We start from the raw sequence: 19732 nt of genomic DNA on the forward strand, positions 1-19732 counted from the left end.
GAGATCCACTCCTCCCCCACGGCCTGGTCCCCTGAGAATCGCACCGGGACCTGACTGGGAGGGGTTCTTCCGAGGACGCTGGCCAGAGCTCACAGATGCCCTGTTTCCCAGAACCACACAGAAGTGACGAGCGTAAATCAAACTGCCAGCCAGGCCTGAGAAAAGACTGATGTATATTTTCACCTTGAATTTCAACCCCCAAAATATTCCAGCAAACTTGGGGGGAGGTTGGGCTGGGTCTCCCTCAATGGGCACCTGGCAAGGGGGCCGGTGGGTTTGTCCCAGCCCCAGCCCAGCCCCCTGTGCCGCCCAGGCTGGGGGAGGCGGTGGAGAAGGCGGGAGCGGGGAGGGCGGGAGCAGTGCTTCAGAGGAGGAATCGGGCTCAGGGGCGGGCGAGGCGCCCAAGCGCAGTCCCCTGTGCTCAGTGACGGAGCTCGGAGCCTGGAAGCTGGCCGGGGCGGAGGAACTCGGGGTGCGGGAGGTGGGTGAGGAAGGAAGGCTGAGGCCGACGAGCGGGGAGCCAGGCTGGGGGCTGGCTGGCCCTCTAGCTGATGATCTGCCGAGGCCGCCCGTAGCCCGTCATGCCGGCCTGGGAGGCCCCTCTGTTGCTGCCCATTTGCAGGCCAATGACGTGCTTGCCCTCCTGCAGCTGGCTCTCTGTGAACTCCCGCTTGTGCTCCTGGGCTTTCCTAGAGAAGGGACCGGGTGACCACTCGCCAGGCCTGCTTGCTGGTTGTTCTGCCACTTCCTGGCCTGGTCCCTCTCCCTCCTTGACTCCCCGCCACCCCCCCCCAGCCACCCCTCCCTCCTTTAGCTAGCTTGGCCCTCAGGCTAGGGAGGCTGGTTGCACCCGAGGTTAGGAAGGGAGGAGTCAATATTAGGGACCCAGTTCCGCCCCTTAGACCTCATCCCTTCCTGTCTATCTGCTTCCCCAAATCACTCACCATCGGGCAGCCCAGGCTGCCCCCTTCTCACGCGGAGACCGCACTGGGGGGAGCACTTACTTCATGAACCAGTTGGGGTCTCCGCGGTAGTGCCCGTCGTTCTTGGTCACGGCCAGGCTGCCCAGGGCCATCAGGGTCCTCTGCACGGCTGCCATGTCTTTGCCTGTGGGAAGGGCAGGCGGACACACTTCAGGGCCGTGGAAGCGGGACTCTCGAGGCGGCCGCCCCACCTCAGAAAGAGCCAGCCGGGGGCCAGGGCGCGGCAGAACCGCCGAGGCCCCGGGGCCCCTGGTGTGCGCCCCTGTGAGTGTGCTGCGGTCTCCCCACTCCTGCTTCCATCACAACTGGTCCCTGCCTGGGCCAGCCGGCCGCACCAGCTCCTCCACCCTCTGTTCTCCGTACCTTCAAAGAGGTCCACCGTCTGGAACATGTCCGTCTTGGTGACGCCGTAGTCCTCGGCTGCCTTCAGGAACTGAGCCACCTGCTCCATCTGCTTAAAGACCATGGAGGGAGGGTTCTCGGGCACCTTCACTGGCTTGGCGCCGTCGGGGTGCAGGCTGTTCACCAGCTTGCTCAGGATCTGCCGGGCAGAGACGCACTTGGCACTTGGCTCGGGGTGCCGGCCCCATGACACTCACAGAGTGGCTCAGCCCGACCCTCCCCGGGTGCCACTCACCACGCCATTCTTCAGCCAGACCTGGAAGCCCAGGCGGCCGCGGTCGGGGCGGCCCACGTCCGGGCCGCACTGCGCCACGATCCACTCCACCAGCCGCTCCTCCAGCTCCTCGTCGTACTTCTTCTCGATCTTGGATTGCACCTCGCGGCTCATGCCGTAGGAGGGTCCCTTGTTGGCCATGTTTGGGGAGAGCTTAGCACGGGCAGAGAAGGGAGAGGGCAGGTCAGAGCCGCTGTGCTCTCCCCGGGCAGCAGGTCCAGCTCGGTGCCCCATCACCTAGGTCCTAGAGTCTAGGGCAGTGTTTCCCAAACTTCTCTCATGATGAGAATCACCTGGTGGAGTTGTTAAAACACAGATTCCTGAATCCCAACTAAGAAGTGCTAAACTAGAATTTTTGGGAACATATAGGTAAAATTGTATACTTAACTAGTGCTCTAAGACAGATTTTATATACAGAGCACTAAGTTAGGTATGCAATTTTACCCCAGAGGTTAGGAAGGTGCCCAGAGTCCATCTAAGGAGGTGCCGTGCCCTGGCCTCAGGGAGGTCAGAGGTTGAGGAGGAGGGAGCGGCCTGAGGAATGACTGGTCAGCCGCACGCCGTCTCCGCCCCTTCCCCCAGGCCCACGGGGTCCGCGGAAGGCAGTGCCCTCTCGGAAACCAGCGGGAGAGCGTGCGGCGGAGGGCACATCTTCCTTCTGCATGGGCAACGCCCTTCTCCCGGTGTCCTGATATGGACGTGAGGGCCGGGCCACTGGGGACGGTTCTCTCAGCACCTCCCCTTCCCGCCCCCCCCCCCCTCAGTGATGCCAAAGAACCCAAGGCAGAGAGCTCTGCACTGGGCCACAACAGCAAGCCCCCCCTTCCCCAAAGTATTCTGTGTCCCCCTGCTCCCTCATCACCCAGGGCCTCCTGGGCAAAGCCCTGTGGTCCAAACCACCATTGGCAAGGACAGGGATCCCAGCTCAGCCTGCTCCCTCCTCCCTCCTCCCTCCTCCCTCCTCTCCGCTTCACCCCCATCCCAGGCCCGGCTGCCTCCCTATGGTCCAGGCTGTCTTCCATGCCCTGCCCTCTTTATAAAAAAAACCCACAAAATGTTCTTATTAATTTTTAGAGAGAGGGGAAGGGAGAGGGAGAGAGAAACATTGGTTGCCTCCTGCATGCCCCCTACTGGGGACCAAGCCCTCAGCCCAGGCCTCGCCCTGCCCCGAAGCCTGCGAGGAGCTGCCAGTGCAGAGCTCCGGGAAGCCTGGTAGACCTGCCCAGCCTCGCTGGCCGCCGCTGGGAGGGGGGGAGACCCCGCACCCGGGGCGGCCGGACAAAGGCTCCTGGGCAGCGGGCGGCGCCCCTGCCCTTCGGCTTCTGCCAGCCTCCCCTCCCCAGGGGGAGTGCATAGTCCACTGCAAAGGGCTGGGCGTCTTCCAGCAGGAACCTGGAAAGGCTCGCAAACCAGGGCCCCTCTTCCGAGGAAAACGCAGCTCAGAGGTGTGAGCCCTGTGCCCCCGGGACAGGGGACAGGAGAGGAGGCTCATCTCAGTCCTGGGGGCAGAAGAGCCAGCTCAACTTCATCCAGAGGGGTGCCCAGGGCCCAGCCCGCCAGCCCGAGGAGCCACCCCAGGTCCCCATCCCCAGTCCCCATCCCCGGCAGTGCGGGCCCCACCCTCTGCCTGTCCGGAGGTGCCCTCTCTCTCAGTGTCTGGAAGGAGCTATGTACCCAGAAAGTCAGCCCTCACCTCTGCCTGCACCCTGCACCCTGCACCCTCCTGACCGGGGCTTTGCGCCCATCCCACTGCCATGGGGCTCTTCAGGCTGCACGGCCCCAGCCCCAGGACCCCCAAGGGTCATTGCTCCCCAGCACCAGTGACTCACCTCCTCACCTTCCTCTCCCGCATCCCCCTTCCCCCCCACCACACACACACACACACACACACACACACACACAGCAGAGCCGACCACCCCTCCACCCGCTCAGTCTCTGCTCCCTCCTCGCCAGTCAGGCCTCCTGAGCACTTCAGTGAGCCAGGCTGCCCAGTGAGCAGCGTGGCTCGGACCCCTCCCGCCCATCGCCAGGACCACCTTCCCACCCGGAGGGGAGGCTCGGCTGCACGGCCCAGGGCAGGCTCCCCGGCTGGGGAGCAGCCACACCCCAGCCCGGACAGACCACTCACTGGGCTCCGCAGCGCAGGGAGGACTCGCTCTGTCTGGGCTCGGACAGACAGGACGGGGCGCTGGCTGGGTGAGGGGTTTAAAGGCCTGCTGGGCGGTGATGTCAGCCTCCGCCCCCGCCCCCGCCCCCGCCTCCCTGCTGGAGGAACCGGCTCCATCCCCACCCGGCCTCCCGGTGACTCGCAGAGGCTCCATATTTGGGGAAAGACACCAAGTCGGAGCATTCTGCCAGGCGCGAGCATTCCCCGCGTGCCTGGGAGACGGAGCGGCGGGCGGGGTGGGGCTGGGGCACCAGCGGGAAAGGCCTTTTATGGACAGGACCACGGAGGCTTCCCCGCGGGACAGGGCAGACCTAGGCCGATCCGTCTGCACTGCGCCCTGCCCTGCCCGAGTGTGAAGGGAGGAGGAACTTCAAGAGGGAGAGGAAAGGGGCCAGGGGAGCAGGGGCGGAAAGACCAGCCCCTCTTCTCCTGGGCTTTAGCTCTGGTGGGAGTTAGGAACTAACCTTCCTGAGGACTGACTACATGCCCGATGCTTGGCAAAGGCATTGAGAGTGTAATTGTCAGCACCATTTACAGATGAGGAAGCTGAGGTCAGAGGGCATCTCACCCAAGGCCACACGGTGAGTGGAGTGCAGAAGCCAGGCATCCAGCTGACCAGCCGCCCGCCCTGTGGGAGCAGGAGAGACTGCCAGCCTCCCCCCCTTCAGCCGCACCCCCTGCTCGAGCTGAGGGCGTTCTGCGGGGTGGGCCTGGGTCCTGTTCTTCAGGGTTCAGAGCAGCTGCTACCTGGCCCCATCCAGAGGGTCGCTAAGGCCAGAGGGCTGAGACCCAGCGCTGGGGCAGGAGGCTCAGGGGTGCAGGTGCCTCCTTCCGTCCCTGCTGATCCAGGAAGGAAACCATGCAGATCGCGCTTGTCCCTGGCTTCAGGGGTCTCGGGAAGGATAGAGGGAGGGAAGAGACTTTGGAGGACTCTCGGCTGACCTCTGAGGCAATGCCCCACCCCCTCCCTAGGGCACCTGCTGAAAGGGGCGAAGCCTGCACCTCACTCTGCAGGCACACTGAGCACCAGCAGAGGGCGGCGGCCAGCCCGCCGCCAGCCAAAGGCAGCAGCTCCATCCCTGCCCCGGCCCCTGGCGGGGCAGAGCGATAGTGCCGCCCAGTGGTGTCTGTGGGAAGGAGCTGGGGATTTGCTTGTCCCGAATTCACGTCACTCAACCTCCCAGGTCATTTCAAAACCCTTCTTCTGGGAGCAAGTCTGCCCTCCATGCCCCTTACCCACCAGCCATCAATCTGTTCCCCAGCACCACCCAGCCTGACCACATGCCAGTCTCTAAGGCCAGGCCCCGCAGCACTGCCTGCAGCCATGGGGCTGGTGGTGGGCGGGAGGCAGGCGGGCACAGGTTGCTGTGGTTTGCCAGGAAGGGTGGGTATCTCAGGTGAGAGTGTGGCGAAGGTTGTTCACTCCCCTACGCCCTGCCCAGCACAGTGCCTGGCATGGAGCAGGCCCCCCGCCAACATTTACTGCGTTCACGCCACTCCTCAGGAGAGAACAGAGCCAGGAACCGTGCCCATGGCCCGGACCGGCACTGGAGAACGAAGGCCATGGCCCGTCCCTCTCTCAGCATCTACACCCAGAAAGCGGAGCAAACGGTCCGAGAACTGTGTCTAGTTTCTTTAATCGAATGCAGACTCATTCATAGAAAACCAATGCAACCACAGCGTGGAGACAGACAGTCCACGGAGCTCTGGAGAGACCCCGGCCCACTCCCCCAGCCCAGGGCAGGCTGCGCACACGCGCTGGGGAGAATGAACATTCCCATCGCAAGGCAGGGCCGGGCCCGGCTCCCCAGCCCTGGCGTCTGCGCCGGAGCAGGGAGGGCACCCAGAGCTGGGTTTGGTCAGTGTAAACTCCAAGGTGTCTTACGACGTGTGTGACAAAGGACTTGGCCGACGACTGGACGGAAACGAGCCCAGAGGGACACGGCGAGGGGCAGAGGGCAGGCCGTGGCCCTTCCCGAGCCCCCTCCACGATAGGCACTGGGTCCTGCGAGGCTGCAGGAGGCAGGTGGGCTGGGCGCCTCGTGCCCCCCTCCTTGGCCCCGGCCCCCTTGGGCAATGTCAATGGCACTAATGCCCCCAGCGGGGGCCTGGCAGGACGGGGGCCCAGCCAGGAAAAGGACGACGAGTTGCTTTTTCTTTCCAAACCTGGTGCTCACATCCGTCTGGGGCTGATGGGACAGGACGTGACCTCCGAATCCAGGCCTCAGGCAAAGGCAGTTCTCACATGAGCTGGCCCTCACTGCCCAAGAGCCGCCAGGGCCCTTGGCAGGACTTAGCACCATAAGCCTGGCACCAGCTGGCCAGTCCCCAAAATCCTACGCCCCGTCCATCTGGCCGACCAGAGTGGGCAGTGATGGCAGCGAGGTACAACCCCGAAGAGCCGTGGGCCCTGGTACAGGCCAGAGTCAGGCTGACTGAGGAGCGAGCGGAGGCTTGGGCCCCAGGCTGGGAGCAGGAGGACAGGTGGATCGGAGGCGTGAGATGGGGAGGGCGACATTCCCCCTTTCCTCAGAGGAACAGACAAGAGCCAAGGACAGGGCCTTGGAAGGTGCCAACACTGATGAGAAAGCAGCAATTTGGCCAACATCTGGGGTTCCAGGGCAGGCCTCCTCCCCGGCAGGGGCAGCTGCAAGGCTCAAGGCCAGCCTGTGACTGTCCGGGCCAGGCCGGGCCGGCCCGGGGTCCCGCAGCCACTGCCCGGGGCAGGGACCGAGGGGCGCGGCCCGGCGTGGAGCGGGCCCGGCTAGAAGACGTAGATCTTGTCCCGCTGCACAGTGTCCAGGTCGTCGTCCAGTGTCAGCAACACCTGGGAGGCAGCCGAGTCAGGCACAGGATGGGCGCCCGCACCCTCCTCCCCCCGCGACCAGGGAGGCCCCGTACCAGGAAGGACCCGAACATGGCGATGGAGGAGAGGAAGTGCCAGATGTCGTGGTCATCAAAGAAGTCGAGGAGGATGCAGTCCCGGTTGTGCTCCCTCGACTCGGCCGGCGTTTTCTGGGCACGAAGAGGGAGCGCTTGTGCCAACGTTCCCTGCACCCCCTTCCACCCCCCGCACCCCCTCCTTCCCTCCGCGCCCCCTTCCACCCCCCGCGCCCCCTCCTACCCCCCCGCACCCCCTTCCACCCCCCGCGCCCCCTCCTTCCCTCCGCGCCCCCGCCCACCCCCCGCGCCCCCTCCTACCCCCCCTGCACCCCCTCCTACCCCCCCGCACCCCCTCCTACCCCCCCGCACGCCCCCTCCCACCCCCCCCGCGCCCCCTCCCACCCCCCCCGCGCCCCCTCCCACCCACCCCCGCGCCCCCTCCCACCCCCCCCCGCGCCCCCTCCCACCCCCCGCGCCCCCTCCCACCCCCCCGCGCCCCCTCCCACCCCCCCGCGCCCCCTCTACCCCCGCGCCCCCTCCCACCCCCCGCGCCCCCGCCCACCCCCCCCACCCCCTCCCACCCCCCGCACCCCCTCCCACCCCCCCCACACCCCCTCCCCGGGGAACAGTGCTTTCTCCCCACCTGCCCTCCCCTCATCTCCCATACCTCAGACCCGGCTTCCTTACAAATGCCTCCTCTTCTGCCCCTCCTCCCCTCCCCCCCCCCCCCCCCCCCGCCCTCCTCCCTCAGATTCTCCTCCCGGGGTCTGGGAGCAGAGGGGGAGAGCTGGAGGCTCCGCCAGCTCCTTTTCTCCCCACAGCCCCGCCCAGGTGACAGCCCTGTCCGCAGCCACAGCGCGTGCACTCAGGCCTGTCACTTCTTTCCCGCCGACACCAGCTGGGCCTCAGGGTGCCTGGGCTCAGGCCACAGGGAGGACCGAGGGCCCCGCCCCGCCCTGGAGAGCCAGTGCTCACCGACTCCCGTGCCTCCCACCTAGTTCTGCCTCTGATCACACAGGCCACAGCGCCTGGGACACAGGCCTCCCCAGCCCCAGGGTCTTGGACGCCAAGAGCAAACCTGCCCCTTCCAGGCAGTTTTCCTGGACCCTCACTCCTGGGCCTGTCCTCTGCCCTCCGTGCCTCCCTGCCAGGAGCCGCAGCCCCTCCCTGAACTAGACGATCAAGCTCCTCGCCTGGAAGGCAGAGCCCAAACCAGACTGGACTCTGGTTATAGGACTGAAACCCGCCCAGGGCAGGTGCCCGCAGGCAGAGGACAGCCGCTCCCCACTGGCATCCTCACAGGCACAGGGGACCCCAGCCCTCGCAGGCTCCCGGCGGGACTGAACAGGAAGCTGCTGGGAGTGAGTGCGGCGGCGGGCGGCGCGGGAGGAGCCTGTGGGTGCCTCCCGCCCGCAGGGGCCGCTCACCTGCCAGGTGCTGAGTCCCTGGAAGAAGAAGAAGAGCGCGAAGCCCCAGACCACGGAGGTGCAGACGATGCAGAGCAGGGGGATGAGCTTGATTCTCTCCCCACTCCGGAGCTGGGGGGGGGGGGAGAGCAGCCTGAGGGCACGCCTCACCCCTCTCCTGGCGCCTCACACCATCACCTCCTCCAGGTGCCCAGCTCAGCCTGCCCCACACGAGCAGTTGGGGTCCTCACCGCCAACGGCCACCCTGCTGGGCCTCCCTGTGCCCAGGACCCGTGCGGGCGGAGCCCTGGCCAGGCGCCCTCCGTGCGGGGCCCTGCCTCCGCACCCTCCGCACTGACGTGCTAGCTGCCTGGGCCTCTCCTGGAACATGGACGGCGCTCAGCAAGCGGCCCTCCGACACAGACGGTGCCCGGGGACACGTGCAAGAGCGTCAGCCCCTCCGCAAACCTCGCTGCTCAGCCAGGCGGGAGGAGGCCCTCCGTGCCCCCAGGCGGAGCCTCACCTTCATGATGATGTAGAAGGCAAAGTAGAGGAGCAGGTTGCAGATGCCGATGGCCAGCAGGTAGGAGGCAAAATCGTTGGGGCGCATGATGAGTCCGTAGGCAGCCCTGCCAGAGGGAGGGAGCTGGTGAGGAGGGATGGCCAGGCGAGCAGGGCCTGCCCTCAATCCTACTCCGTGGCTCACACTAACCCGGGGCTGGCTTGGCGGCCTACAGAGGATCTAGAACCCCAGTGCCCACACCCCTCGTCAGCCCCCTTCCTCACACCCCCAGGGCTCAGCCGCCCACCCGCCAGACAGCCGCCAGACTCACAGCGACCAGTTGATGATGTTGCCCATGACCAGCAGCACCATGCGGTCCTAGAGGGAAGCAGAGCCGGGCTGAGCGGGGAGAAGGCCCAGGTCGGAACCCCACCCTGGGCCTCGGCTTCCCTCCTCCCGCTCCGGAGGGCAGAGGGCGGGGGAAGGCTGGGAGGCGGTGGGTACCACGTAGAGGGGCCCGCTGCACTGCCGGATGCAGTCCGTGTAGAGCACGTGGAGGATGCGGCGGCAGATCCCCGAGTCTGCAAGAGAGAAGGTGGCTGCTTTCCCGGCCCGGCTGCGCCCCCGAGGAGGCCACTGCTGGGCGAGGCCTCTAATTCCTCACCCGGGAGTCCTCAGGCCCCAGGGAGAGGGCAGACCCAGGCCACAGCCCTCACCCAGCTTCCAGCGGCCCATGTAGTAGAGCTGGATGCTGAGGAGCAGGGTGGCTAGGATGTGGATGACGGAGAAGACGATCCAGAAGGCCGTGTTCCCTTTGCCGAAGACCTGCCGGTGCCGAGGGCAGGGCTGAGGGAGCGAAGGAGGCTGCGCCCAGCCCACCTCCCTCCAGAGGTGGTGGGGAGACGGAGGGGAGGTGCAGGGCCCTCTGGGGGCCAGGGAAGGGGCACGCTCTGCTGCGGGAGGTGGAGAGGATGAAGAGGTGGAGGGGAGAAGGGGGGGCAGGAGGGGAGGAAAGGGAAGGAGGGGGGAAGGGTCAGGAGGGGAGGGAGGGAAAGAGGGAAGGAGGGAAGGTAGGGGAAGGAGGGCAGCACGGGGAGGGGGAGAGAGTGCGTGTGCAGGCACACAGCCGGTTCAGGCCTCACCACGCCCAGCACCGAGAAGAAGATGACCACGGCCAGGCACGCGTACGCGCTGTAGGCGCTGGCGTTGATGTCCGGGTGCCGCTTCTGGTAGAGCTTGAGCATGCAGAGCCCGGCGATCATGTACATGAATGACGTGTCTGGGGGACGTGGCCGTGAGCTGCAGCACCGCCACCGAGCTCCACAAGGACCCCGGCCCCACACCAGAGCGCGCCCACCCCACCCGGGGCCACGGAGCCAGCTGGTGGCGGGCTGGCGCTGGCCCTCCGGGCCCTCCACCGTCCCCTCCCCACGCCCCGGCTCCCACTGGCTGCCAACCAGTCTGACTTCCCGTCAGGGCCACATCACAGCGATGTCCACGCTCTGGAGGAAGGGCCAGAACCAATGACGGGCCTACGCTGCTCCCTGGGGACCTGGGTGACAGGACGGTGGGACACGGGCAGGTCCCTGCTCTGGCTCAGCCCCACTCACCAAACTGGAAGTTGGTATAGTTGGGGCAGACGTGGTAGCAGGCGCTCAGCAGGCCCTCCATCATGAGGGCCGTGCCCATGGCATAGAACAGGCCGAAGTGTTTGGGGATCCCACACTCCTGGTGGGGAGGGGAGGAGGGAAGGAGAAAGGTGAGGCAGGAGGGCGTGTGCATAAGGAGAGGGTGGCGGGCGGCGGGGAGAGGGGGGGTGGGTGGCGGGCAACGGGGAGGCGGCGGTGGGCGGCGGGGAGGGGGCGGCCAGGCCGGGCGCTCACCAGCGCGTAGAGGTCATTGCGCAGCAGGGCCCGGTTGTGGTTGATCTCCCGCTGCAGGATGATGAGCAGGAAGAGCAGCCCCAGCATGATGTAGCCCAGGTTGCTGAGGATGTTGTTGAAGGCGCTGGGAGGGCACAGACACAGGCCTCAGCCCTCCCGTCCAGGCAGGCCCACCGCCGGGGAAGGGGCCTCCCAGCCCATCCCCACCTGAGGTTGCCCAGCGGGTGGGCGCAGAGGAAGTTGTAGTAGCAGATGTCCTGGTTCCCGGTGACATTCACCACCTGCAGGCGGGGAGGGAGGATGCCAAGCTCAGCCCATGCCCTGGGGAGGAAGAGCCAGGCGCCAGCAGGGGCCGCCCTACCCCCTCTGCCACAGACAGGAAGTGCCCCCATGCCAGCAGGTATGTGCACAGGCACCCCCGACAGCTCCGGGGCTGACCCTGGGTGTGCCGGTGACTGAATTCTGACTGAAGAAAGGGAAAGGGAAGGGAGTGCATTCCACCAATCCTGCAAAGCCTGCGGGGTGGGGAGGGCGCCATCCCAGCCTGGGACTGTGCTGCCCCCACTGCGCAGATGAATACACGGATGCTCAGGGAGGCTCAGGGAATGGCTCACGGTCCCCCAGCCCCGCGACCTCAGCCGTGCTTGCTCCGGCGGGGGAGCCAGCCTGCTCACCGTCTGGTAGGTGATCACCAGCTGCACCACCGGGAGCGCATAGAAGACGGCGATGGTGGCGATGTTCCTGAGAGGGAGACGCGGTGAGGCGAGGGCCCGAGGCCACGCAGCCCACGTGATGGGAAGCCATTCCCCCGCCCCCACTCACCAGAAGTAGATCTGGTACTTCTTCCGCAGAACACGTTTGTCCTTGCGCGCCAGGTCGGCCACACAGAGGTATTGCTGGGGAGAAGCTGGAGTGAGCCCCTCGCACCAGGGAGCGGGCCCGACACCGATGGGGAGGGTTCTGGGCCGCCCGCTGCTGCTGGCCCAGCAGCCCAGAGAGCTGGTGTCAAGTCAGACCCTGTCCCGCCCCAGGGGGAGACCTCCTGGGCTGCACGGAACAGGGCCGCCAGACCCTGGTGTGAATGACAGCTTGGAGCGAATGACTGACAGACCCTGGTGTGAATGACAGCTTGGAGCGAATGATTGACAGACCCTGGTGTGAATGACAGACCCTGGTGCCAATGACTAAGAGACCCTGGTACCAATGACTAATAGACCTTGGTGCGAATGACATTCTTGTCCGATTCGATGTCAGTCAGCGTGTCATAATCTTCCTCCTCCACGGAGCTCATGGAGTCCAGCCGCGGCCGCGTGCCCACGGGGTCCAGGGGGCGGTCTGGGGAGAGCAGGCAGGAGGGGTTCCCCGTGGGCACGGAGCTTGGGGTCCATCCCCACCCACCTGGGCAACTGTCACAATTTCTAGGCAGAGGGAAGAGGCAAACGGGGCTCAGAGCCCCGGCGGGCCCAGGCCTCGGTGGGACCACATACTCCTAAGTCCTTGGGGAGCCAGCGTGGGCTCTGCAGGGGCCACAATCTAGGGACACGCCAGCCTGCCCCTTGCGGAGTGGAGGCTCCCAGCCCCAGCCCCAAGCAGCAGGACTGAATCTGGCAGAAGTCATGCTGATTAGAAGGCGCCGCTGAGTGGGTTCTGAGGAGGCACTGGGTGAAGACCATGGGCCGAGGGTGCGAGGCTGCTTCAGCCTGTCCTGTGCCCCCGAAGCTCCCTCCCGTGGCCCTGCCAGACCAAGGCCCCGAGGCCAGGACCTGCGCCCCTGCCGAAGCCCTAGCCCAGGCCAGGGAGCCCGGGTGCTGGCACAGGTGACAGCAAACAGGACCTGTGGCCGGGGAGGGATGTCAGCCCCAGGCCTGCTCGTCCCAGAACACACAGAGCAGGCGAGCAGGGCATTAGAGGCGGCCATGCGCAAAGCTGCTTCCCGGCCCCGCCTGCCTGTGATTGGCAGAGCAGCTGGCAGAGCTGATTGGCAGAGCAGCTCCTCCCCTCCCCACATCTACCCATGGCAATGCACAGCTGCCGCATCTGGCCAAAGGGAAGGCGCCGCTTGAACTGGTCGTGCCCTTCAAAGGAAAGGGAGAGTTACCAGGGAAGTGGAGCCCAGGAGGCAAGGCCGAGGGGGGGAGACAGCGTCTGGCAGAGAGGCGACCGCCCACCGACAGGTGTCCAGGAGCTGCCGCCGCCCGGCCCACTCACCCTGGTAAGTGTAGGAGAGGTCCGCAGTGTCCATGCTGTCAACCAGACCCTCCGTGGACCCGGAACAGTTCTCTGCAGAACAGGAACTGGTGAGGACAGGCCTCAGGGAGGGCGGTGCTGGGCTCTGAGGCCACCCCCACGTGCCCCGCGGAGGTGGCACCTCGGGGGACGGTGGGCGTGGCCAGCACAGTTGCTGGCACTGACACATACCGAAGGAGCCATAGTTGTAACCATCGTAAGAGGAGCTGCCAGGGAAGGGGTCAGCCAGGACCCGAGGGTGACCTGCAATGAGACATCAAGGTCCCCTTAGCCCTGGGCGCAGAGGCCGAACGCCACGGAGAACAGAGAAGAGACACAGGAGCCACGGCAGCAGCAAGAACAAGCAGCGATCCCAGCAAACAGTCACTCTCACCCCCACCCCTTCCTCCCATGTGTCCCCAGTGGCCACCTGGCCCCCCCGCCCCCCATGAGGGAGAGGTGCCAAGGATCAGATGTGTCTGAACCGCCAGCAGCAGGGATGGACAGCACGCCTGCCAGGACCCCAGCCCCCTGTGCGCCCGTCCCACTCTGGGCTCCGCCCCGCTGCTTACCAAGGAGGGAAGCTGAGAGGGAAGTCCCAAGCAGGAGGGAGGACAGAGAGAGAGGAATGGCAGAAAGGAAGAGAGAACGAAGGGTTAATAATCCCCGACACGCGAGCCCGTGTCTGTGGCAGACCGCGTGCCGCTGGCCCACGAGCACGGTCAGGTGGCAGCCTTCAGACAAGCGTGGCAGGGACGGCAGGCGTGTCCCAGCCCCCGGCAGTGCCACTCCCAACCTGAATATCCGGAAGCCCGCAGACAGCCGCCTCTGGCCCTGAGGGAGCCACCCCCCCCCCAAACACACAGCACCCGCCTCCCACCCGGCCCTGGTACCGCTTTCCGGGCAGGCTCGGTCCGCCGCCAGCAGCAGGGCCTTCTTCCTCTGCCTGCAGGACAGAACCCAGAGGCAACCCCGGGCAGGACAGGGTCCCTCCACTCCCACCCATGGCCCTGATCCTACGGTTCTTCCAGGCTGGGAAGCAGGTGGGGTCTCCTGCTTGGGAAGGCTGAGGCAGGGGCTGGTTCCCAGAGGAGAGGCCCCTGACCACAGACCTAACAGGCTGCTTTCTTCCACCCTGGGGACGGCGTGGAAGCTTGCCCGGGGCTGGCTCAGACCCTGCCAGGCCGTCTGCCCACAACCCGCCCCGTGGCCGAGAGAGGCGGCCGGCAGGTCCTCGTTACCTCCAGTTCTCCCAGCAGGCCAGGAGCACGGTGAGCAGGTAGAAGGAGAGGAAGATGCCCAGGCAGAAGAGCATCCCAGCCACGTAGGCCTCAGCTGTGGGAAGGAAGCAGGACGCCGAGCACATCCATCACGGCGCCCAGGCCCAGCGAACTCTCACCACTTCTCCCCTCAAACGCTCCCCGACTCCGCCACACCCGCCTGGGCTCCTGCCTGCGCCCGCAGCTCCCTCTGCAGGAACTCTCCCAGCTGCTTCTTCCTCACATCTCCCCGGGGACTGAGCCTTCAACACACTAGGAATCGCCTCTGTCCTGCCCACAGTGACCTCGCAGCTGCGGCTCCCGCCCTCTAGGAGGCGCCCCCGGGGATGCAGCTGGAGCACCTGGCACTCAGATGTGCTCCACAAATATTTGCTGGATAAAGAATCCGCATAGGAGAGGCAGCGTCTTCCCTCCACCTCACCCTCCTGCTTTCACCGCCCACTTTCTCGTTACAAAGGCCCATTCCTCGCTCAGTAAATATTTATTGAGCAAGACTGAGAGGCCGGCACTTCCTACCCACTGCACTAACCTTCACAACTCAGTGCGATCACAGGGACAGACCCTTTTACCCCTGCCACAGAGGCAGGGAAACTGAGGCCCAAAGAGCTGACCCTGCTGCCAAGCGGCACAGAGAAAACCAGACTCAGCACGTTGCTTTTTAGGATGGACTTTGCACCAACTTTTATTGGGACTCACCTGGGGCCCTCCCATCACGAAGCCTACCCAGAACCCGGACCCTTCCCCTGGCGGCCTGGCTGAGCAGCCTCATGCTCTTCCTCCCGGGCTGAGAGGAGGAGCCGAAGGCCAGGCCAAACCCCAGCCACCCACACTCACATGTGACTGCTTGAGACACCAGCACGGACAGGGTTTTCTGGCGGTACCCCTGATCAACCGGTTCATCTGGAAGTAAAATGTCAAACTGGCAAACTAAGAGTTGCCTGAAGCTTGGCTAGAGCGGGTGGGACCAGCCCCGGGGGAGTCTGGGCTCCCACGCCCAAAGTCAGCCACACCCCCCTCTGCTCCCAGGAAGGGCCAAGCCCTCCCGCCAGCCAGGCCGGGACAGTCACCTTCCACAAAGGGGTAGTAGGGCAGGGAGCCCCCGCAGGCCTGGTCCTCCGTCTTCACCACCACCACCACGTAGAAGCTGTTACTGGGGAAGTCTTTGCGCTGCAGGATGGCGACGATGACATCACCACCACCGTCATGAGATCATCAATGTCATCATCAGCACATCCTTCTCTGACATTCCTACTTTGGGCCGGAAATTATGCTAACCTCTCCTTATCTGTTATTTTACTCAATCCTCCGTAAGGTCCTAACGAGACAGTATCCTCACATCGCTGCTGACAGGCTCGCAAGTTAGCTCAGGGTCACGCTGCCAGTAAGTGGTAGAGCCTCAATTATCTGACTCCAAAGCCTGAGCCCAAGGCCGGGTGAGCAAGTGTGTGTCCCCAACACGGAGCCCAGGAGAGCCCCACTGCAGGCTGGGTGTCAGCAGGGGAAGTGGCGGGCCACACTGCCTCCGGCAGCTATGGGACTGATTGTCACCACGCGTGGCGCCCCTCCCTGTGCCAGCGTCGGTTCCGCCCTCGCCAAGTGCAGGCACAAAGCCCCAGCGAGGCCCTTTCCTCTCCTTACTGCCACCACAGTGAATGAAGTGGCCATGACAGCCTCTTTCCTGTCCCAGAGGCAGCTGGGATTCTGCTTAGACTCCAAGTCTCAGGGACCAGTGGGCCGAGACTCAGTCTTGTGGGTAAGGGAGGATGGGGCAAGGGGAGAGGAGCAGGGGTCTGAGAGCCAATCCCCAGGCTCCTCCTGCCGGCCCATGTGCGTCCCTACCTGCACGGTGATGGCGGCCTTCTTGGTCATGGTCTGGTACATGCCGATGAAGGCCACGTTGTTGTCCAGGTCATAGACAGGGCACTGCGGAGGGGGCAGCAGATGCAGAGGCCTGGGCCGTGCCCCCTCTCGGCAGCAGCCCTCCACCACAGGGGAGTGTACAGCACAGGGCGCTTACCAGGACATCCTGGATAGAGATGACCGAGCAGGGGAAGGCCTTGTTCGAGGTCACCTTGACAATCACCGAGTCTACTCCCTCCGGAAACTCATACTTGAAGTACTGAGGGCAGAGGGAGGGCACCGGGTGAGCCGTCTCAGGAGGACGCGCCATGTGGGAGGCCTTGACTGGACACCCTCCTGCTGATTCAGCTGCTCCCTCTGGACGGGGCCCGAGAAGCAGGCGGGAAGGAGGACACAGACCCCCGTCTCCGCACTTGCCGTACCGCCTCGGCCTCCCGTTACCACCTTGGGGCCAAAGCCTCTGCTTCCAGGCTCTCTAGGGCGAGTCCAGCCAACGTGAAACTCCCCGAAGACCACCCGCCACTCCCACACCCCCTTCCCATTTATTCCCTCCGGGCCAGTCAGCCGGGGCCTACCTGAGGCTGCGCTGCTGTTGTATTGAAGCTAAAGAGCTCCCCGGTCCTGCAGGCAGAGAAGACCCCAAGGTCACCCTGAGGCTGAGGAAGGCGGCCGCCCCACAATCCCCTGCTCGCCCTGCAGACCTGAGCACGAAGTCGTCCATTCGGCTGACCTGGAGCTGGTACCTGGTGTTGACGGGCGACAGGGTGGACACATCCACGTAGAAGAACTGCACCTCAGACTCGTTCTTGGTGGGGGGCTGACACAGCGTTCGCTCCACCTTCTGGTAGAGGTACTTGCGCTGATACCTGTGACCCAAAGCGGAGTCGGGACCTGACTGCAGAGGAGCACGGCCCCATTCCTCCCCGCTGGTTCCCACCGCCCTGCCCTTGCCCGCTCCAGGCCGACAGGCGCTGGTGGTTGGCTTGGCCTCATGCCACTGACCAGCCTCCTGGTCTGGGACGGAGAAGAGAAACAGAGGGGCTCCTGGGTGGTCGGAGGCCCCAGAGAGGGACTTGGGTGAGGCTCTAGGCGAGGCTTTCCCTCCCGGACCCCCAGCTGCTACTCACAGCCCTCGCAGGATGAGGGGCACCTGGAAGGACACCACGGCCTCCTTCTGGCGGACCACGAACAGCAACGGAGCCGCTGTCTGCTTGTTGAGGACGTTCACGGACACACGCACACCTTCCGTCTGCAGTGAGACGGTGAGGCCTCAGCGAAGCCGTGGGCACCACCGCTGCCCCAGAGACCAGCCCTGCCCTCCCTCCTGGCTGTTCCTTCCCATCCCGGTCAGGCTGGGGAGCTCGCCAAGCCCCTTCTTGTGCCCCCTGTCTACAGGGCTTAGAGGCTGTGAAGAGGCAAGCTCCTGGACGGCAGGTCCCAGCCTGCGCAGGACCTCAGCAACCGCAGGGCCTCCCTTCCCACCAGGAAACACCATGAGATCTTGGGCACCTCTGGGCATCCCATTCCTGCCCATACTCATGGGATGCTACACATGTGTGCGCCCCCGCATACACGTACATACACACACACACACACACACACACACGCGAGCAAAAAATGCTTCTCAACTTTCTTCCTCATGAGCCAGAAGCTCCAACTCAACAACTAATCAGCAGCTGGGGGCCGGTGAGCACACAGGGACTGCTGAAAACCAAGAAAGCGAAACTCTGTCCCGGCTCAGACCAAGGGGCGGGGTTGGGGGAAGTCCCTTCCCATCTCTGAGCCTCAGCTGCCTCCTCTATAAAATGGAGACACACTCACGCTGGGCGCTACAAAGGATGTAAGACAGCGCGAATTTAAGGGGAAATATAAAACTAAGTAAATCCTGTGGGTCTTGTCCCTGGACCGCTGAAGCCCAAGCCCTAGGCGGCCTTCTCAGGGGGCCCGAGGCCACACCTCGGAGGGTAACCCAGGCCTGGGGGCAGATCCCAGCCTGTCACAGCAACCAAATGCCTCCCCATCCTGAAAACAACTCAGGCTCCCACATGCTCAACGCCACTGCTCCCAGTGAATGCGTCACGGGAGAGGGCCGGGCAGGAGACCACACAGCCAGGCAGCAAGTCTCCAAATTTCAGCTCTAACTTCCCAGCCCCAGCCAGGCCCCAGCCCCGCTGGGGCAGAAAGGAAAGTGAAGTCAGGCTGAGCTTTTTCCCACAGCAGACAAGCCCTCTCTCCTCCTCCCGCCGAGGAGCTGCCTGCACTCCACCTGGCCAGCTGGTCCCGCGGCTGCAGGAGGCTGGGGTCCCAGCAGCCAGGCCGCCTGGGCAGCACCTTTCAGCGGGAGCCGGTCTCACCGGGACCTCAGGCCCAGCCCCAGCAAGCCGCTCTTCGCTCCGCACCGACCCCGGGGCCACCAGGTGCCGGCTGCGGGGCAGGGGGCCTCCCGCTCAGACCGCCCCTGGGGAGGAGGTCAGCGGGGAGCTGGGGACCAGACAACTTCAGAGCCCGGCCGGCGGGAGCTTGCTGGTGGGAGAAACCCGGGCCGCCGGGCTCGGGCTGCGGGGCGGGGAGGGGGTCCGCCGGGCGGCGGTCGGGCGGCCCTCACCCGGTTGCGGGTCACCGTGTGGTTGAAGGTGTAGATGTTGACCAGCTCGCTGTTGACTTCGTCCGCGTAGAGGTGCTCAAACTCGGCGTCCTTCTGCGACACGTTCTTGGGCCCCAGCAGCCCCAGGTGGCCGCGGACCGAGGCCGCCAGGAGCGCCAGGAGGGGCAGGCGCAGGGCGAACATGGCCCCGGCAGGGCGGCGGCGGCCGGCGGCAGCACTCCTCGGGGGCAGGTCGCGGCTCCGGCCGCAGCCTCCACCATCGCCCCAGGACCAGAACTTTAACCCCGGCTGAGATTAGGAAACGTCCCTCCCGGACCGCCGCGGTGCTGCCCGGGCACCGGCGGGCGGGGCGGGAGCGGGGAGGGGCCGGGCCGCGGGAGGCCGGGGCGCGAGGGGCTGAGCGCGGCTCCGAGACCCCGCGGCGCCCGCCGGGAGAGCGAGGGCCGGGCGGTTGCCGGGAGCCCGGAGACGCCGGACGGAGGCGGAGGGCGGGAGCCGGCGGCGGGTGGCCGCGAGGGGAGGAGGCCGGGCGGGGGTGGTAGTCACCGGCCGCCGCGCCGGCCGGAGAGTGGCCCGGAGTGCGGGCCCTTTAAGGCCAGGCGGGCCCCGCGGCGCCGCGCCCGGAACTAGGGACGGCGTGCGGCGCCGCGAAGCGGTAAACAGCCGGGCTGGCGGCCGGCCGGTGACGTCAGGGGAAACTGACACAGATTTAAAGGGCCAGGTTCCGGATTGCGCCTTAAAGGGGCCGCAGAACTCCAGCTGGAAGCCCTCGGTTGATTCCTTTGCCGCTACAGCCTCTTCTTACGCTCTCCTGCCCTTCACCTTGGATAGATCTCCAAGTGTTGGAGTCTTGTTAACAGTTCTTTTTGCTCAAACTTCGGAATGGGATTCCTTACTCCCAGGCCCGCTGCCATGACCACTAACGTCGTCCACCCCTGGACCATTTTCCCTCCTGGAATCTTACTAAGAAGTCGGACTTAGGAAACAGGACGGTCGCCTTGGCGGCAGAGGGAGGGGTAATGGAGACAGACTGCAGGAGGGGCCCGGTGCAACCTGACCTCCCACGCAGCGGCCTCACAGTTTGGGAGACGCCTTATGCCCACGGGCTTTCTCTTCACGGAGGCAGCTACAAAGCTGTAAATTGGTGAAAACTTTTCTACAAAATATTTTGGCTTGTGTTTCAAGGAGCTTAAAGAGCTTTAAACGCTTTGACCCAGCAATTCCATTTCTGGGATTCTTTAGTAAGGAAATAGGCAGCTAC

General features: G+C 65.2%; 2 protein-coding genes across 5 annotated transcripts in view; both read right to left on the bottom strand.

Annotated features, from left to right (window-relative positions):
* Positions 1 to 19093, bottom strand: part of SIDT2 (SID1 transmembrane family member 2) — a 35906-nt gene extending 16813 nt beyond the window's left edge. Inside the window, exons 1-27 of one of the 3 annotated variants that reach the window (XR_014796011.1) lie at positions 18472 to 19093; positions 16994 to 17115; positions 16568 to 16732; positions 16442 to 16487; positions 16024 to 16125; positions 15846 to 15929; positions 15074 to 15173; positions 14841 to 14906; positions 13968 to 14061; positions 13620 to 13672; positions 12919 to 12990; positions 12709 to 12780; positions 12513 to 12575; positions 11717 to 11835; positions 11323 to 11396; positions 11175 to 11241; positions 10708 to 10781; positions 10501 to 10624; positions 10228 to 10345; positions 9760 to 9896; positions 9334 to 9442; positions 9122 to 9198; positions 8949 to 8995; positions 8639 to 8744; positions 8137 to 8247; positions 6728 to 6841; positions 5670 to 6653 (exon numbers count right to left, since the gene is read on the bottom strand). Coding sequence is in view for 2 of the 3 variants with exons in the window: in XM_084895570.1 (XP_084751696.1) it covers positions 6591 to 6653; positions 6728 to 6841; positions 8137 to 8247; positions 8639 to 8744; positions 8949 to 8995; positions 9122 to 9198; positions 9334 to 9442; positions 9760 to 9896; positions 10228 to 10345; positions 10501 to 10624; positions 10708 to 10781; positions 11175 to 11241; positions 11323 to 11396; positions 11717 to 11835; positions 12513 to 12575; positions 12709 to 12780; positions 12919 to 12990; positions 13620 to 13672; positions 13968 to 14061; positions 14841 to 14906; positions 15074 to 15173; positions 15846 to 15929; positions 16024 to 16125; positions 16442 to 16487; positions 16568 to 16732; positions 16994 to 17115; positions 18472 to 18654 (2562 nt within the window). In the remaining variant the exon portion in view is untranslated. Of the gene's footprint in view, positions 1 to 5444; positions 6654 to 6727; positions 6842 to 8136; positions 8248 to 8638; positions 8745 to 8948; positions 8996 to 9121; positions 9199 to 9333; positions 9443 to 9759; positions 9897 to 10227; positions 10346 to 10500; positions 10625 to 10707; positions 10782 to 11174; positions 11242 to 11322; positions 11397 to 11716; positions 11836 to 12512; positions 12576 to 12708; positions 12781 to 12918; positions 12991 to 13619; positions 13673 to 13967; positions 14062 to 14840; positions 14907 to 15073; positions 15174 to 15845; positions 15930 to 16023; positions 16126 to 16441; positions 16488 to 16567; positions 16733 to 16993; positions 17116 to 18471 lie in introns of those variants that run through there. The other 2 variants (XM_084895570.1, XM_084895571.1) reach the window with 2 other exon arrangements.
* Positions 157 to 3895, bottom strand: TAGLN (transgelin). 2 transcript variants are annotated; one of them, XM_084895629.1, is made up of 5 exons: positions 3788 to 3895; positions 1621 to 1812; positions 1347 to 1524; positions 1005 to 1107; positions 157 to 689 (listed from the first exon to the last, which is right to left on the bottom strand). In XM_084895629.1, exons 2-5 carry the CDS (start codon positions 1798 to 1800, stop codon positions 545 to 547), a joined length of 606 nt encoding a protein of 201 aa, XP_084751755.1. In that variant the 5' UTR covers positions 1801 to 1812; positions 3788 to 3895; the 3' UTR covers positions 157 to 544. The 2 variants fall into 2 exon arrangements, with proteins under 2 accessions (XP_084751755.1, XP_084751754.1); XM_084895628.1 differs by lacking the exon at positions 3788 to 3895.
* Positions 19094 to 19732: the final 639 nt, after the last annotated feature.

The sequence above is a fragment of the Pipistrellus hanaki genome (genome assembly GCF_964339955.1).
Source record: "Pipistrellus hanaki genome assembly, chromosome: 9".
NCBI classification, from domain to species: Eukaryota; Metazoa; Chordata; class Mammalia; order Chiroptera; family Vespertilionidae; genus Pipistrellus; species Pipistrellus hanaki.

What these genes read in the sequence shown, in the direction of transcription:
- TAGLN (XM_084895629.1), bottom strand. Translation starts at nt 1,800, where the DNA reads ATGGCCAACAAGGGACCCTCCTACGGCATGAGCCGCGAGGTGCAATCC. An exon ending in GACGGTGGACCTCTTTGAAG is followed by an intron (nt 1,108 to 1,346) that starts GTACGGAGAACA and finishes CCCTTCCCACAG; the next exon opens with GCAAAGACATGGCAGCCGTG. An exon ending in GACCCCAACTGGTTCATGAA is followed by an intron (nt 690 to 1,004) that starts GTAAGTGCTCCC and finishes TCCCTTCTCTAG; the next exon opens with GAAAGCCCAGGAGCACAAGC.